Consider the following 14300-nt stretch of genomic DNA (forward strand, 5'->3'; position numbering starts at 1 on the left):
GGTCCGCTGCGCGGGGAGGGACTACAACTCCCAGGAAGCAGCGCGGCGGGGCCTGGTGGGCGGGGCGAGCCCGGTGGGCGGGGCGGGGCCTTTTCCTTCCCGCAGCTCCCGGGGCTCCGCGTCTGGAGGCGGAAGATGGCGTCGCGGAGGGTCCTGTCTGGGCTGCGCGCGGTCCGGCAGCCGCCGCCGCCGCTGCTGCTGCTGCTTCTGCTCCTCGGGCCGTGGGCCGCGGCGGGCCATGCCGGCAAGTACTCGCGGGAGAAGAACGAGCCCGCGCCGCCCTCGAAGCGCGAGCCCGCGGCGGAGTTCCGCATGGAGAAGCTGAACCAGCTGTGGGAGAAGGCCCAGCGGGTGAGCGGCGACCGGGTCCCTCCACCTCGGGGCTCCGCGAGCCGGGACGTCCTCTGATCCTGGGGTCCGCGGAGCGCAGGCCCGGGTCTCTTCAGTCTCGAGGGTCCACGGGGCGTCCTCTGATCCTGGGGTCCTCGGAGCGCAGGCCCGGGTCTCTTCTGTCTCGGGGGTCTGCAGGGTGTCTTAATCCTGAGGTCCGCAGAACGCGGGCCCGGGTCTCTTCAGTCTCGGGGGTCTGTGGGGCGTCCTCTGATCCTGGGGTCTGCAGAGCCCAGGCCGGGGTCTCTTTAGTCTCGGGGGTCTGCTGGCCGGGGCCTCAAGCGTTTGACAGCCTCAGACCCGCCGGCACATACAGGTGCGAGTCCCTCTTACTGCGTGCCCTCTACCCTTCATCAGGGAACAGGGACCCTGGCCTGGTGATAACAGGTGAAGACAGGAGGCCTTGGCCTGGGCAGAGGGGCTGCCCCGTCAGTTTGAGGCCGAGATTCCCTTTCAGCTTTGCAGATTTTTGCCTTTTCAACATTCTGTTTGCCTATATGGAGAAACAAGAAAACGGGTGATGCTGGGCATGAGGACAAGTCAGGGATAGCAGAGGCCTGAAAGCAGACAGATTCTTGTTAAATTGGGTGAGAGGATGTGGTGAGAAGGGAACGGCTACCCACTCCGGTATTCTGGCCTGGAGAATTTGCAAAGAGTCGGACACGACAGAGCGACTCACTTTCACATGTGGTGGGAGGATAACACCTGAAACATAAGTGAAGTGAATCTGACCTTCCTCAAAGCCCAGAGGGCAAAGGACGCCTCTAAGGTCACTCCACCTGGAGGCAGCTTGCGAATTGACTGACCTGCACCAGCAGCTTCCTCATTAACATAACAGTCCCTGCTGTCTTTTTCAGGCGGGGGGGTTTTTTAGAGAAATGGGTATTTACAAGCTTCCCCCAGCCTCTGGGCCTCTGTCTTCATCTCTCAAATGGAGTCTTATCAGCTTCAGTCTTCCAGTTTTAAGCACTCCTGAGTCCTTGAAAGAGAGCAAAGTGAGGACTAAGTTTGGGAAAAGAAAAGAAACCGAGGGGGAAGAAAGGTGGGGAGGGATATGACAGAGAGCCGCCTGCGGGGCAGTCAGGGCCCAGTAGATGCCCCCAGGCCCTTAGCTTCCAGGCCCCGCGCTGTGCCTGGGCCAGCGCCCTTGAGGATTCCGCTTGGAGCCCCCAGCTGTCAGGGCCACTGTGTGTGCGGCCTGCCTGGTGAGAGAGCACTCTGGGTTGGAGAGGCTGGAGGGCTTCCTGGGAGAAGGGGCTCTTGTGCCCACGAACCTGCCCAGAGCCCTCCTGCCCGCAGGGCGGTGCTGGTCAGCCCCGTCTTGTCTGTCCAGATGCCGCTTCACATCTGCCAGCCTCCTCACGCCTCCTGGCTGTCGCCTGCCCTCCAGCTGCGCCTCCATGACCCTCCCTGCCCCGCCCCTGCGCTCAGTCCACTGAGACTGACCTGGTGACTGTGTGTGCAGTGTGACCTGGTCAGTCTCAGGTCACGTCTGTCTGAGAGGGCCTCCTCTGTTCTCTGGGAACCCAGCACTGTCCTTGGACGGGCCGGCCTTGCACTAGACGTCTTTTCTGGGCCCCTTGGCCCTGAAATTCTCCAATGACGTGTACAAGTGTTTTCTGCTGAACGAAGGGCACAGGTCCTCAGGGTGGGGTTCGTGCCTGGTGGCATCAGTTTCTTGGCTCCCTGAGCAGACCTGTGGAATACAAGCTGGCCTGTCCCAGCCTTCCTAGACGGTGAAGCTTCAGGAAGCTCCTCAGGTGGTGGCAGGAGCCCGCAAGGGGGCACGTGGTGCGGGCCTTCAGCCGAGTCCCAGGGTCAGCACTCCCCCGCCCAGAGCCGAGCCCAGACGGGAGGCAGGGCCAGCCCGAGGCACTTGTGGTTCTTAGCCTTTTGGTTTTGTTCTCAGGATAATTTGCTCTCTGAAAACATCAAGACTTTGGCCACCTGATGCGAAGGACTGACTCCTTAGAAAAGACCCTGATGTTGGGAAAGATTGAAGGGGGGAGGAGAAGGGGACGATAGAGGATGAGACGGTTGGATGGCATCACCGACTCGATGGACATGAGTTTGAGTAAACCCCGGAAGTTGGTAGTGGATAGGGAGGCCTTATGCGTGCTGCAGTCCATGGGTCACAAAGAGTCGGACACAACTGAGCAACTGAACTGACTGAAAAAATATCACGTGTTTCTAAACATGAGGTGATCTCAGGGTGTGTCTTGCATGGCGTGTGCTCAGGGTGGGAGAAGGCGTCTCCGTCGTCTCTCGCCAGTCCTTCTGTGGGCTGGGGGTGCGGCTCCCACCTCGGTCCAGGGTCAGCGTGCAGAGCTGTGGCTGGAGCTGACATGTGCGTGGATGCTGGGTCCCAGGGGATTTTTTTTTTTTTGGTTGGTTGTTGGTTTTGGTTTTTTGTTGTTTTGTTTTACCATTTTTGAGGTACGATTGACCTCTGAAAAGTTCTATGTTGCTAATTAGTTTGGAGATAAGTGTACAGGCCCACAGACACACCCACCACCTCCCAGATATTCTCCTGAGCTCTTGTGTGTTATTATTTGTGGTAAGAACCTAAGACCGACCCCCCACCCCCACCCCTTAGCAAATTTTTAAATAATAAACAGTTTAAATGGGATTCCCAGGTGGTTCAGTGGTGAAGAATCTCCTGCCTTGCAGAAGACCCAGGTTCGATCCCTGGGTTGGGAAGATCCCCTGGAGAAGGGCAAGGCAACCCAGCCCAGTATTCTTACCTGGAGAATCCCATGGACAGAGGAGCCTGGAGGGCTACGGAGTCACAAGGAATTGTACACGACTGAGTGACTAAAGGGAATTCCCTGGTGGCTCAGAGGATAAAGCTTCTTCCTGCCATGTGGGAAACCAGGGTTCGATCCCTGGGTTGGGAAGATTCCCCTGGAGAAGGAAATGGCAACCCACTCCAGTATTCTTGCCTGGAGAATCCCGTGGACTGAGGAGCCTGGCCGGCTACAGTGCAGGGGATCGCAAAGAGTCGGACACAACTGAGCTGTGTAGTGTAGTGTAGTGTGAGTGACTAAACAGCAGAAACGTGTGGTTGCCAGGGTCACACTGAGCGGTGAGGCTCCGGGACTCACTTGAGCCGCACGGCTGGCTCCCCTTTGACCAGCCCTTCATTTCCTCTCCTCTGCCTCTTGTCCACTCTCCACCCTCGTGGAGCGCTGTTGTGGAGGAGCGTTTGCTGATGCGTCTGGCTCATCTCACCCAGCACCTGTGCCATCACAAAGGGCCAGTCCCCTTCTGTTTTGAGGCTCGTATTCCGTTGTACGCCTGTCCCGCGTTTTCCTTCTGTATCTCGATGGACATCTTGGTTGAGTTGTGACTGGTGCTGCAGGAAGCTTGGGAGCACAGGGCTTTCTTCGAGATTCTGGCTTCGGGCCTCTGGGTCAGTGCCCGGCGGGGATTGCTGGGTCGCATGGCCGCTCTCGTCTCCGTTTCTGAGGCACCTCCTCGCTGTTTGCCGCAGCGGCTGTGCCCATTCGCATCCCACCAGTCGCCCTCGGGGGCTCCCTTTGTTATCCCCCCAGCAGGGGCTGCTTTCCATTCCCCAGAGTAACTGACCTGTAACCGCTGTGAGGCAGTGTCTCTCGTGGGGTTTCCATTCCTCCTGATGATCTGCGATCTGGAGGTTCTGTTCATGGCCCTCTTGGCCATTCATGTGTGATGTCTGGAGAAATTTATATTCAAGTCCTTTGCCTGTTTAAGAATTAGGTTATTCTTTTCAACAAGGAGTGGAAGCTCCAGGCAGAACAGCCAGGCAAGAAAAAGAAAGAAAAGTCATCCTGGTCAGAAAAGAAGAGGTAAGGGGCTCTGCTTGCAGATGACGTGCTCTCCACTTGTAGCAAACCTGAACACTGCACAGTCGCTAGATCTTGAACAAGCTCGCCACGGTTACAGGGCACAGGAGCGGCACGCAGGCCTCGCTGACGCTTCTGTCGCCTCCATCCAACTCTGAGAAGGAAATTGATTCTGCCCCCCTTCCAGTAGCAGCGGAAAGGGTCCGATAGCCAGGGACACACAGCCGTGTCCTCCAGGCAGGTGCTTACCCTCCCAGGGGCCCCTGACGAGAGCGGAGGAGAGGGCCCCGGGCCTGCGAGGGCCCGCCCGAGAGCACCTCCAGGGAGGCGGCCAGGACGCTTCCCGGTGTCCGCCCAGCCCGGCAGGCGGACAGCAGGAAGTCGGGGCGAGTGGGGCCCCGGCGCCTCTGCCGTGAGTCCTCACCCTGCCTGGCAGCTTCGGTTTCCTCTCCACACCGTCTTCCTGCCCCGACTGAAGGTTCTAGCCCCGAGAGGTCTCTCTCTGCCTTCCTGCTCCTGTGCACGCGCGGGCACGCGTACATGTGTGCCTCCAAGCCCGACCTCGCAAGGGTCCCCTTCCTGCAGGACAGGCAGGCTGTATGGGGTCAGGTCCCAGCGCCTGCCTGGGGTAGCGGGGCCCCCCAGGGAGCCTACGGGGGTCGCGGAAGGGCTGCCTAGGGGGCCCACACTGCAGCCCCGCGTCCTCACCATGTCACCCCCCATGCCCTTCGAGGGGACAGGTGTCTGCCAGGCGTGCTAACATGTTCATTTTTAAAGTTGCACGTTTAACGGCCTGACCACAGCCTTCGCATGCCGGTTCTGGCCCAGAAGTGAGGAGGCGCCCTTGGGCTGAGCACAGAGCAACCTCTGCCAGGAGCCGCAGAGCCCTTCTTAGCCCCGCAGCCCGTATCCAGGGAGGCCCCGCGCCCCTCGGTCAGCCCCCAGCACGGGCAGTGACCCTGGGGAGCGTAGCTGTGCTTTTTGTTTTTTAATTGGAAGTCTTCCATAAACATGATCTACTCTCCAGTCCTTGCGGTTTATTTTTCATCCGAGTTACACATGCAGGGAGAAGTTTCTCGGGCGAGCCCAGCATCCATGTGCCTGCGTCCCTGCGCCCGGGTGTGCACAGGTGCCCAGGGTCCAGGCTGGAGGGTGAGCCGGCCTGTCTTCCTCAGGACCAGTGCTCAGGCTGCTGATACCCCAGGGCTCCCTGGGGACGTGGTGTCTGCCGAGGCTGGAGGGCGAGCCAGCTTGTCTCCCCAGGGCGGGTGCACAGGCCGCCGATGCCCTGGGGCTCCCTGAGGACGCGGTGTCCGCTGAGGCTGGAGGGTGGGCTGGCCTGTCTCCCCAGCGCCCACGCTCAGGCCACCGAAGCCCTGGGACTCCCTGGGGACGCGGTGTCCACCGAGGCTGGAGGGTGGGCCTGGGGCCTAAGGGCCGGTGGGCTCCACGCAGTGCACAGAGGCCCCTTTGACATTCTCGTGCGGGAGCGTGAGCGGGATCTTTAGCACCCAGGACCCGGGCTCCTCCTCCCCGCCTCTGGCGTCTCCTCTCTGAGGTCAGTTTCTTCTGGGCTGTCATTGGTCACCATGCAGCTGGTAGTCAGGCGTCCTCTCTTCTCCTCCTCCCGCAGCTGAATCTTCCTCCTTTGAAGTTGTCCGACCTCCACACTGATCTGAAGATTCAAGAGCGGGATGAATTCAAGTGGAAGAAGCTGAAGGCTGAGGGCCTGGATGAGGACGGGGAGGAAGAGGCGAAGCTGGTCCGCAGCCTCAGCGGTACTTCTCTTCTCGCTCCCCTCTCCTCTGGCCAAGAGCAGTGGTCGCCCCGACTCAGGCTCCAGCTTGATGTTCTGACTTGGTCTGTGGGCAGGACAAGAGTCAGGACCGCTCCTGTGAGCCTGAGCCCTGCAGGGTGACCCTCAGCTCCAGGCGGGTGCAGCTGCCAGGCTGTCTTTGATGGGCCTTGGCTGGTGGGAGGGGGTCCAGGGCAAGGGCATCTGGCTGAGCGAGCTCCCAGTGGCCGAAGCCCCGGGTCTGTCTGGTCCGGGAAGACGGCCGGGGCGGCCTGGAGTCACCTAGACGAGGAGGCGGGGTGTTCCTGGGGTCTAGTCCCTTGGGAAGAGCAGAGCCCTCACGGTCCACGGCCGTGCCCAGACAGGCCGCCTTGTTTGTCTGGGTGACACTGGTCTCTGTGGGCGCCCAGGTGACCTGGCAGGAGACTCAGCTGGCCTGGAGAACTGGAGCCTGAGCTGGGCCCGCCGATCTGGGGGTGGTGTTCCCCGAGCGGCTGGCCGTCTTCTGGGTGTGGCCCGAGACCCCACATCCCACCCACCCCCCCCGCCCCCAGCCGACGTAGCCCCTTTACAAGGCAGATGCCACACCTGGGTGTCCACATAGTATGGCATCCAGACAGGACCCAGCGGTGGCCAGATCTGCCCTGCGCCCTGCAGACGGTGGTCACCCCTGCCCGGCGTCTCAGGGAGCTGGCGTGGAGGGTTGGCCTGGAGGCTGGGCTGACGGCAGACCCGCCCCCCCAAGCCAAGTCCTCACGGACGGCTGGGCCACCCCTCGGGCTGCACCTCCTGTGGGTCTGGCTCCCGTCGTTGGGTGAAGGGCTTCTGCAGTTTAGGAAGAGGGTCACACACGGGTTCTTAATGTTTCGAAAACCACAGGCTGGACACCAGGAGCACAGCCTCTCCATGGCTTACTCAAGACCCCTGTGGGCTGAGCCCCCAGGCAGGGTAGACAGGGCAGTGTAGCCCCACGAGGTGAGCTCAGTCTGAACGGGGCCCAAGGTGCCTCCAGCAGCAGGCCCAGGGCCAGGAGCTGGGTGTGGGGGCTGCACAGGAGGCTGCGGGCCCCTCAGGGACCACGCGTGTCCAGTGCTCCTGGAGTCAGGCCAGAGGAGGCTCTGGGGGTCAGGGGCCAGGTGGCCTCAGCTTGAACGAGGACGCCAGGGATGGAGGTCAGGGGAGAGGAAGCTCAGGACCCCAGGAAGCCCGGGGGTGAAGCCTGGAGGGTGGATCCTGTCTGCAGCCTGGGGGCCCCATCCCTCTAAGCAGGGAGGGCAGGGCAGCGGGGTGGTTGATGGGAGTGGGCGGAGATGCCAGGAGGGGCGTCCAGGGCAGACCCAGCAGCCCAGCCCCGCTGCGGAGAGAGCTGCCTCCAGACCTCCCCAGGTACCCACCCTCCCCTACACAGCGCGGAGATGCAGGCCCCTGTGTGGTGTGGAGGCCGTGGGTGGGCGCTGTGTCCTGGTTGCTACGGAGAAACGTCAGCCAGTCGCTGGCCTGCAGTGACCAGCCAGCAGCGGCTGAGCCAGTCCCCGCTCCACTGTCGTTAGTAAACTTTCCCCTGGCAGCTGTTGACAGCAAGGTCCCACCGTTAGAAATCTTCTCCAGATTTAGACATGGGTTGGGGGGGGGGGGCTGCCCCTGCCCACGTGGCCCCGTCCACTTCCGTCCCAGCTGGACCTTGCCCCTCGACAGGATCAGATGGCGAACCTGTGAAGGCGGTCCCAGGTGCCAGGCCTGTGCGCGGCTCTCCGCACGGGGAGGGGTGGAGGGGTTGGCTGGAAGCCGGCCGGGGCGGGGGAGCCCCAGGTCCCTGCTCCTCCCCAGGTCCTGAGCGGCAGAGGAGGGTACTGCCCCCAGCCCACCGCCCTGACCCCGCCCTGCTCCCTCCTAGTCATCCTGGCCAAGTACGGTCTGGACGGCAGGAAGGACTCTCGGGTCGTGAGCAGCAACTTCGTCGACCACGGCCCCGATGACGAGAGCCTGGAGGACCCCCGGCTGGAGAAGCTGTGGCACAAGGTACCCTCTGCCGAGAGCCACCCTCGGCCCTGGCGTCCTGCCCGGGGCAGCCTGTCTCACCCCGCGGGCCTTCCTCCCCGGCCCCGCTGGCCTGTAGTCCCGTGTCTGCCCCACCTGGAGTGCTTGCTGCTGTGAACAGGAGCTCGCAACGTGTGTTTGCATGGGAGTTTCTCGTGGCACATGGGGGCCTGAGCCTCGCGCGTTGCCAAGCGTGCTTATGAACCTGTGGTTAGAAACGCAGGCTCGGGGTGTCATGAGCGGCTCTTTTCACTTGGTGCCTGAACTGTCAACCTGTGAACAGGGCGGGCAGTGGGGGCACTGACTGTTCCCTGCCCAGGGAGAACCCGCGTGTAAGTAGGAGTCAGCCCTCTGTCTGCGGAGTCAGCCAACTGCTGATCGTGTAGCAGTGCAGTGTTTTTTTTGAAATAACCTGCATGTAAATGGGCCCACAGGGGTCAGACCTGTGTCCGGGGTCATCTGTGTGTGATCTGCGCTTGGATCCTGTGGATGGTTTCTGTGAGCTCGGCCAGGGTGGGGGTGCCAGCTGGCCGGGGGCTGTGGGGGTCTTCTCTCTGGGACCTGCCATCCTTGGTCATGAGGGGTGGGGCCGGAGGGGGGAGCTTCCTCGGGGCTGAGCCCAGGACCCGTTATTCCCTTGTGTGTATGCACCCTGCACCCCTACCCCTGGGCAGGTGGGGCGATGCCCTGGGGAGTGGCCAGGACTCCCTGGCCCCTGCCCCGGCCCAAGGTCCTGCTGGGGTCCATCCCCATGCCCGGCTCGCTGGGTGGTCTCCCCGCCATCTGCCCTGGAGGCGGTCAGGTCTGGGCTCCTGCCCTGCCCCGCGGTAAGGTGGGTGAAGGCTGAGAACCGGGCCTGTGCTGGGGTCCCGCTGGCCCGGGTGAGAGTGGGCCCCGGGGCGTTCACCGGAGGCGCTACCCTTGCAGGCGAAGACCTCTGGGAAGTTCTCCAGCGAAGAACTGGACAAGCTGTGGCGGGAGCTTCAGCACCACAAGGAGAAGGTGCAGGAGTACCACGCGCTGCTGGAGACCCTGGGCGGGGCCGAAGGTGCTCCCTGCGCCGTCGGGGCCCAGACTGTTCCAGAACGGTGGTGGGGGGGGTGGCGAAGGTGCTCCCTGCGGCAGCCCGGGCCCAGAATGTTCCAGAACTGGGGGGGTGGGGGGAGCACCACGCCCTCAGGGGTGGGGCCGAAGGTGCTCCCTGCGCCAGCAGGGCCCAGACTGTTCCAGAACAAGGAGGGGGTGGTCCACACCCTCAGGCCTCCCGGCTTCTGAGCAGGAGCGGTTCGGGCCCCATCAGGTGCTCAGATGGGCTGCCTCTCCTGTCGCCTCGGGGGTAGCCCCCAAGGGGTGGTGGTCTCAGGGCCTACCTTGGAGTCAGCAGGGCGGGGCGCGGGGCGCAGCGTCCCAGGCCGGCCCCTCACAGGCCCCTGGCCTGGCTCCAGCAGAAAGCCACGAGAACGCCATCGGGCCAGTGGACCTGCGTGGCGTGCAGGCGGAGGCGCTGGCGAGCAGGCATGCGGAGCTGAAGGACCGGCTGCGGAGCATCGGCCAGGGCTTCGACCGGCTTCGCAGGGTCAGCCACCAGGGCTACGGCGCCGAGACTGGTGAGCCGCCACCCAGCTGTGACACCCGTCCTGGCGTCCTCCACCCTCTGTTCCCCGAGCGCTGACACGGGGCGGCCACTGCTCTTCGCCCAGGGGCACGTCAAGGCCGCGAGACGGGCTCCCTGCTCCTCGGCCCAATGCGGGCGCCCTGGGCTTGCTCAGCCCGCAGGGGTAGGGCGCCCGGAACATGCCGCAGGCCCACTGTGCCGACCTGCTGAATTTCCGGGGAGCAGGGACCCCCGCGGGCCCGGCCGTGCGGAGGGGTGGGGCCAAGGCTGGCCGCGGTGCCTCAGCCCCTGCCCTCCAGGGGCGGCACACCGGGTGGCTCCTCCTGCTGGAGCGCTTCCTGCAGCCTCGGGCAGCAGGAGGGGTCTGCAGGGGAGGGGTGGGGAGCTGGCCACGTGGCCCACGTGCTCCCAGCTTCCTCCAGGGCTGGAGGAAGGTGGCTGACAAGCGCTGGCTAAAGGGTCCCCTCCATTTGGTTTCCGTTGCTCTGGAGCTGTGAGGACAGGCAGCAGCCTGAGTCTCAGCCTAGAGCTGCGGGTGGGGGACCCCGCAGAGTCAGAGGCGCCCCCCAGCCCTGGAGTGCACCCCCTGCTCACTCGAGCAGCGGCTCCTGTGCCCTGGGGAGTGGTGGCCTGACCTGGGAGCTGCCGGCTGAGTGCGGGCGCAAGGAGTGCTTCCCGAGGACGCTGGCACACGCCCTGTGCCCTACACAGGTGGCACGTGGCCCCCAGGCGTCCCGGGCAGGAGTCACAGCCCGTCTTCACTCTCGTGCAGAGTTCACGGAGCCCCGGGTGCTGGATCTCTGGGACATGGCCAAGTCAGCCAACTTCACCGAGAAGGAGCTGGAGTCCTTCCGGGTAAGGGTGGCGCCCCAGCCCCGTGGGGTGGCAGCGTCTCCTTGGTGGACGCGCTGATGATGCGGGAAAGGCCCCCTTCTCCAACCCCAGCAGACCAGCGTGTGCACAGCACCGTTTCCAGTCGCCCCCTGCTGCCCCGAGTCCTGGTCGGCGGCCCGTGTGGGACAAAGCCGACCTCCAGCAGCGGACACTTTCACTTTTCACTTCCATGCATTGGAGAAGGAAATGGCAACCCACTCCAGTGTTCTTGCCTGGAGAATCCCAGGGACAGGGGAGCCTGGTGGGGTGCCGTCTGTGGGGTCGCACAGAGTCGGACACGACTGACGTGACTTAGTAGTAGTAGTAGCGGCGGGCGCTGTGACTCCAGGCTGTCTGCTGAGTTTGGGGCTCACCGGGTGTGAGGAGTAGGCTCATAGGACAGGTGGATTCAGAGGGTTATGGAGGCACCCCTGAGGCCCTGCAGGGCCTGTGCTGGACCCAGAGGGAGGGAGGGTTTTGGGGTCACTCGCCTCCACATGGTGCTGTCGTGGCAGAGCCACCACAGGTCAGGGGTCAGGGAAGGGCACGGGCCCCGGGCCTGTGAGGCTGTTGGTTCCCTGGACAGGAGCGCGGGGCGGGGTGGGCGCTGCGCTCCAGGGGCCTGCAGAGCGGAAGGTGGTGGACGTGTGTGGGAGGCGTCTGTCGCGGGCCTGGAGGCGGTGGGGCGTGTCGGGGAGGTTCAGTTGTTTCAATCTCATCCCAGGAGGAGCTCAAGCACTTTGAAGTTAAAATTGAAAAGCACAACCATTACCAGAAGCAGCTAGAAATTTCTCACCAGAAGCTGAAGCACGTGGAGAGCTTTGGGGATCAGGAGCACGTCACCCGCAACAGGGAGCGCTACGCCACGCTGGAGGAGAGGACCAAGGAGCTGGGCTACAAGGTGGGTGTGCGGCGCCTGCTGCCCCGGCACTCACCGCACGCAGGGGCGTCGGACACACGGTCAGGCCCCCGCCCCTGCCCGGGGCTGCACAGCCCTGGGGGGGTCGGGGCTGGGCTGTGGGGCAGGGGCCTCCCAGGCCTCCCCTCTGCCCCACCACCCCGCCTCCGGGCCCCCCACCAGGTGACCAGCAAGAGTTTTGGTGCGGCCGCACCCACAGGGGGCGGTGGGCAGGCAGGACGGAGCCGGGCTCTTCCAGCCGCACAGCTGGGACGTGTGGCCCGCCCCGGTCCTGAGTGACCTTCATCCCCGTGAGCTGCCCGGTGGCTCTGGGGGCTCCTGAGTGGCCGCAGGAGCCGGCGGAGCTTCGGGCCAGGGACACGTGGGCTCCATACTCGGCGCCACGGGAGATGGGCCACAACAGACGGCCTTCACAGCGTCACTCCCCGTGCGCGGCGGGCGCCCTCGGTGGGGTGACGTGAGAATCCCGGAGGACGTGCAGGACGCAGAGACCGAAGCCCCCTCGCTGGGGCACCTGACCCGGCAGGGCCTCCCTCTGGTCATCAGCCGTGAGCCCACAGCTCAGGGCACCTCCCAGGCACCAAGATCTGAGGGGCCCGTCTCCGGAGGGGGCTTGGGTTCAGGCTCAGTGAGGCAGCGAGGGGCAGGCGGCGTGGACCCACTGCGGAGCCAGCGGCACAGGCGTGGACACCACTGTGGGTGCACAGGGGAGCCAGGCCCGCAGAGGGCTCTGCAAGGGCCTGCTCTGTGCCTCCTGTATAGGGCACCCTCCCTATTCAGGATAAGTTAGAGGGGAAAGAAAGGAAAGTACCAGAATGGAGGGGGAAGACCGGGGAGAAGCCAGACCCTGCTGTGACGAGAGGAAGAAGAGGGAAGCTTCCCCAGTGGTGCTCCGTGGAAGCCCCAGCTGCTGCCCCGCTCCAGGCCCCACCAGCCCAGGGGGCTCCCACCCTCGGGCTCTGTGTGCCCGGGGAGCAGGGCAGAGCCCGGGGAGGAGGGCAGAGCCGGGCCCTGAGAGGCCACGGAGGCCCCCGCCACTGTGATGAGGACAGAGCCTGGGGAGCCAGGGGTGGGCTGGGTCTTCATTCGTCGTTTGTTTTTGTGTATTTTTTGTTGCACCCTGAAACCGCGTAGCTTGAGAATCAGGTTAAACTACAGGGAAAAAAAGAGCAAAGACCACAACACAGAGGCCACACGGTAGGCTCCTAAACAATCAGTGGGTCACGGAAGAAATGGAGGAAGAAGTCAGAGTGACCTGGAGACAAAACCCAGGGGACGTCGCAGGAGCAGTTCCAGGAGGGCGGTTTGTAGCCACACAAGCCCACCTCAGGGGGCGGAACATGCAACCTGACCTTACACTGGAACCAGAGAAAGAACAGACAAACCCAGAGTCAGGAGAGGGACGGGGACAAAGGTCAGAGCAGAAACGTGAGGAGGAAAAAAAGACTGAAAAAATGAGGAAAGGTCAACGAAACGAAGAGCTGGTGTGTTAGAAAAACAGAATTACGTGGGGGCTCTGCCCGCAGCGCGGGAGACCCGGGTTCCATCCCTGGGTCGGGAATATCCCCAGAGAAGGCAATGGCAATCCACTCCAGTACTCTTGCCTGGAGAATTCCATGGATGGAGGAGCCTGGTGGGCTACAGTCTGTGGGGTCGCACAGTCAGACACGACTAAGGGACCTTACTTTTACTTTCAAACAGAATTGATAAACCTTTAGCCAGACTCATCAAGAAGAAAAGAAGTGAGGATGCTGGGTGGAGAGAGAGGCCCTTCGCGGGGTTCCCCAGAGGCTGTTTCTGGTTAATGAACTGCTCCAATAGTTTATCTTATGGGTTATAGATGGGGGCTCAGTGGGGAGGCACTTGGAAAGCGAACCGCCGAGCTCTTCTCTGCAGCAGTAGGCTGAGCCTCGGGCCGTGCGCAGCTCTCCTGTGTGACCAGCCCGCGCTGTTCCTGCAGGTGAAGAAGCACATGCAGGACCTGTCCAGCCGCATCTCCAGGGCCCGCCACAACGAGCTCTGAGGCCACACAGCGAGCTCTGAGGCCCCGCAGCGCAGCCAGCCGCACGGAGGAGGAGGCAGCGGCCTGGGGTTCCTGAAGAGGGCCCCAGACCCTCAGGAGTCACTTGTCCGCCAGCAGAACCTCAGGGAAGGCGTGGAGGGGACCGGCCAGGAGGGGCCGTAGCCGGAAGGGCGGACAGACTGCCGCGGGTGCCCCGGGGCCGGGAGGAGCTCCACAAGCCCGCGCCCCCTGCCTGACAGCCGGCTGCCCCCATGTCAGGAACGCGGTTCCCAGCTGCCCCTGGAGCGGTGGCCGCTGTGCTACAAGGCCGCGGTTTGCATTGAAATCCTATGACTGCCACTGGAAATGCCGTGTACAGAAGTCCTTACACGTACGTGACAGTATTTAATTAAACCTCGCCATCACAGCTGTCACCGGCCCCGCCTTGCTGTGTCTGCTGGGCCCGGGGACTCCAGGCCCCTCTCCTGCCCCGTCCCCATGCCCCCAGTCTCTGTGTTGGGAGATGCGGGAGGGCTGCTGGGCTTGGCTGGGCCTCCCTGGCTTGGCGCTGAACTCCTTGGGTGGGTGGAGTACCACCCTGGCCTCTGACGTGAGGTCCTACCCCTGCGGGTCGGAGTTGCAGGGGAGCCCAGCAGCCTGCCGGGCTCACCGACCACTCTGGACTGTTCCTGGCCCCTCGGCCAAGGGCCCAAGGCAGGGCCGGATCCACAGGGCCCGTGGGCCCCAGACACTGCTAGGCGCCGTGTCCTGCTCTCGGCCATGTCTGACTTGCCATCATCACTGGCACCCTGGGGGCAGACGCCCTGTTAGCTGGTCTTAGAAGG

The 14300-nt window shown here is 63.4% G+C and overlaps 1 protein-coding gene across 2 annotated transcripts; it reads left to right on the plus strand.

Annotated features, from left to right (window-relative positions):
• Window positions 1-90: 90 nt before the first annotated feature.
• Window positions 91-13889, plus strand: LRPAP1 (LDL receptor related protein associated protein 1). Of its 2 annotated transcripts, none has more exons than XM_070791903.1 (8): window positions 91-351; window positions 5848-5992; window positions 7904-8028; window positions 8974-9094; window positions 9492-9653; window positions 10434-10516; window positions 11259-11435; window positions 13414-13889. In XM_070791903.1, the coding sequence occupies exons 1-8, from the start codon at window positions 136-138 to the stop codon at window positions 13474-13476; spliced, it is 1092 nt and encodes a 363-aa protein (XP_070648004.1). In that variant the 5' UTR covers window positions 91-135; the 3' UTR covers window positions 13477-13889. The 2 variants fall into 2 exon arrangements, with proteins under 2 accessions (XP_070648004.1, XP_070648005.1); XM_070791904.1 differs by having other exon boundaries at window positions 92-351; window positions 9495-9653.
• The last annotated feature ends 411 nt before the right edge of the window (window positions 13890-14300 follow it).

This window comes from Bos indicus, chromosome 6 (assembly GCF_029378745.1).
Source record: "Bos indicus isolate NIAB-ARS_2022 breed Sahiwal x Tharparkar chromosome 6, NIAB-ARS_B.indTharparkar_mat_pri_1.0, whole genome shotgun sequence".
Taxonomy (NCBI): Eukaryota; Metazoa; Chordata; class Mammalia; order Artiodactyla; family Bovidae; genus Bos; species Bos indicus.

Coding starts and splice junctions, on each gene's coding strand:
- LRPAP1 (XM_070791903.1), top strand. CDS start 136: ATGGCGTCGCGGAGGGTCCTGTCTGGGCTGCGCGCGGTCCGGCAGCCG. Junction 8,029..8,973: donor TGGAGAAGCTGTGGCACAAG/GTACCCTCTGCC, acceptor CTACCCTTGCAG/GCGAAGACCTCTGGGAAGTT. Junction 9,654..10,433: donor GGGCTACGGCGCCGAGACTG/GTGAGCCGCCAC, acceptor ACTCTCGTGCAG/AGTTCACGGAGCCCCGGGTG.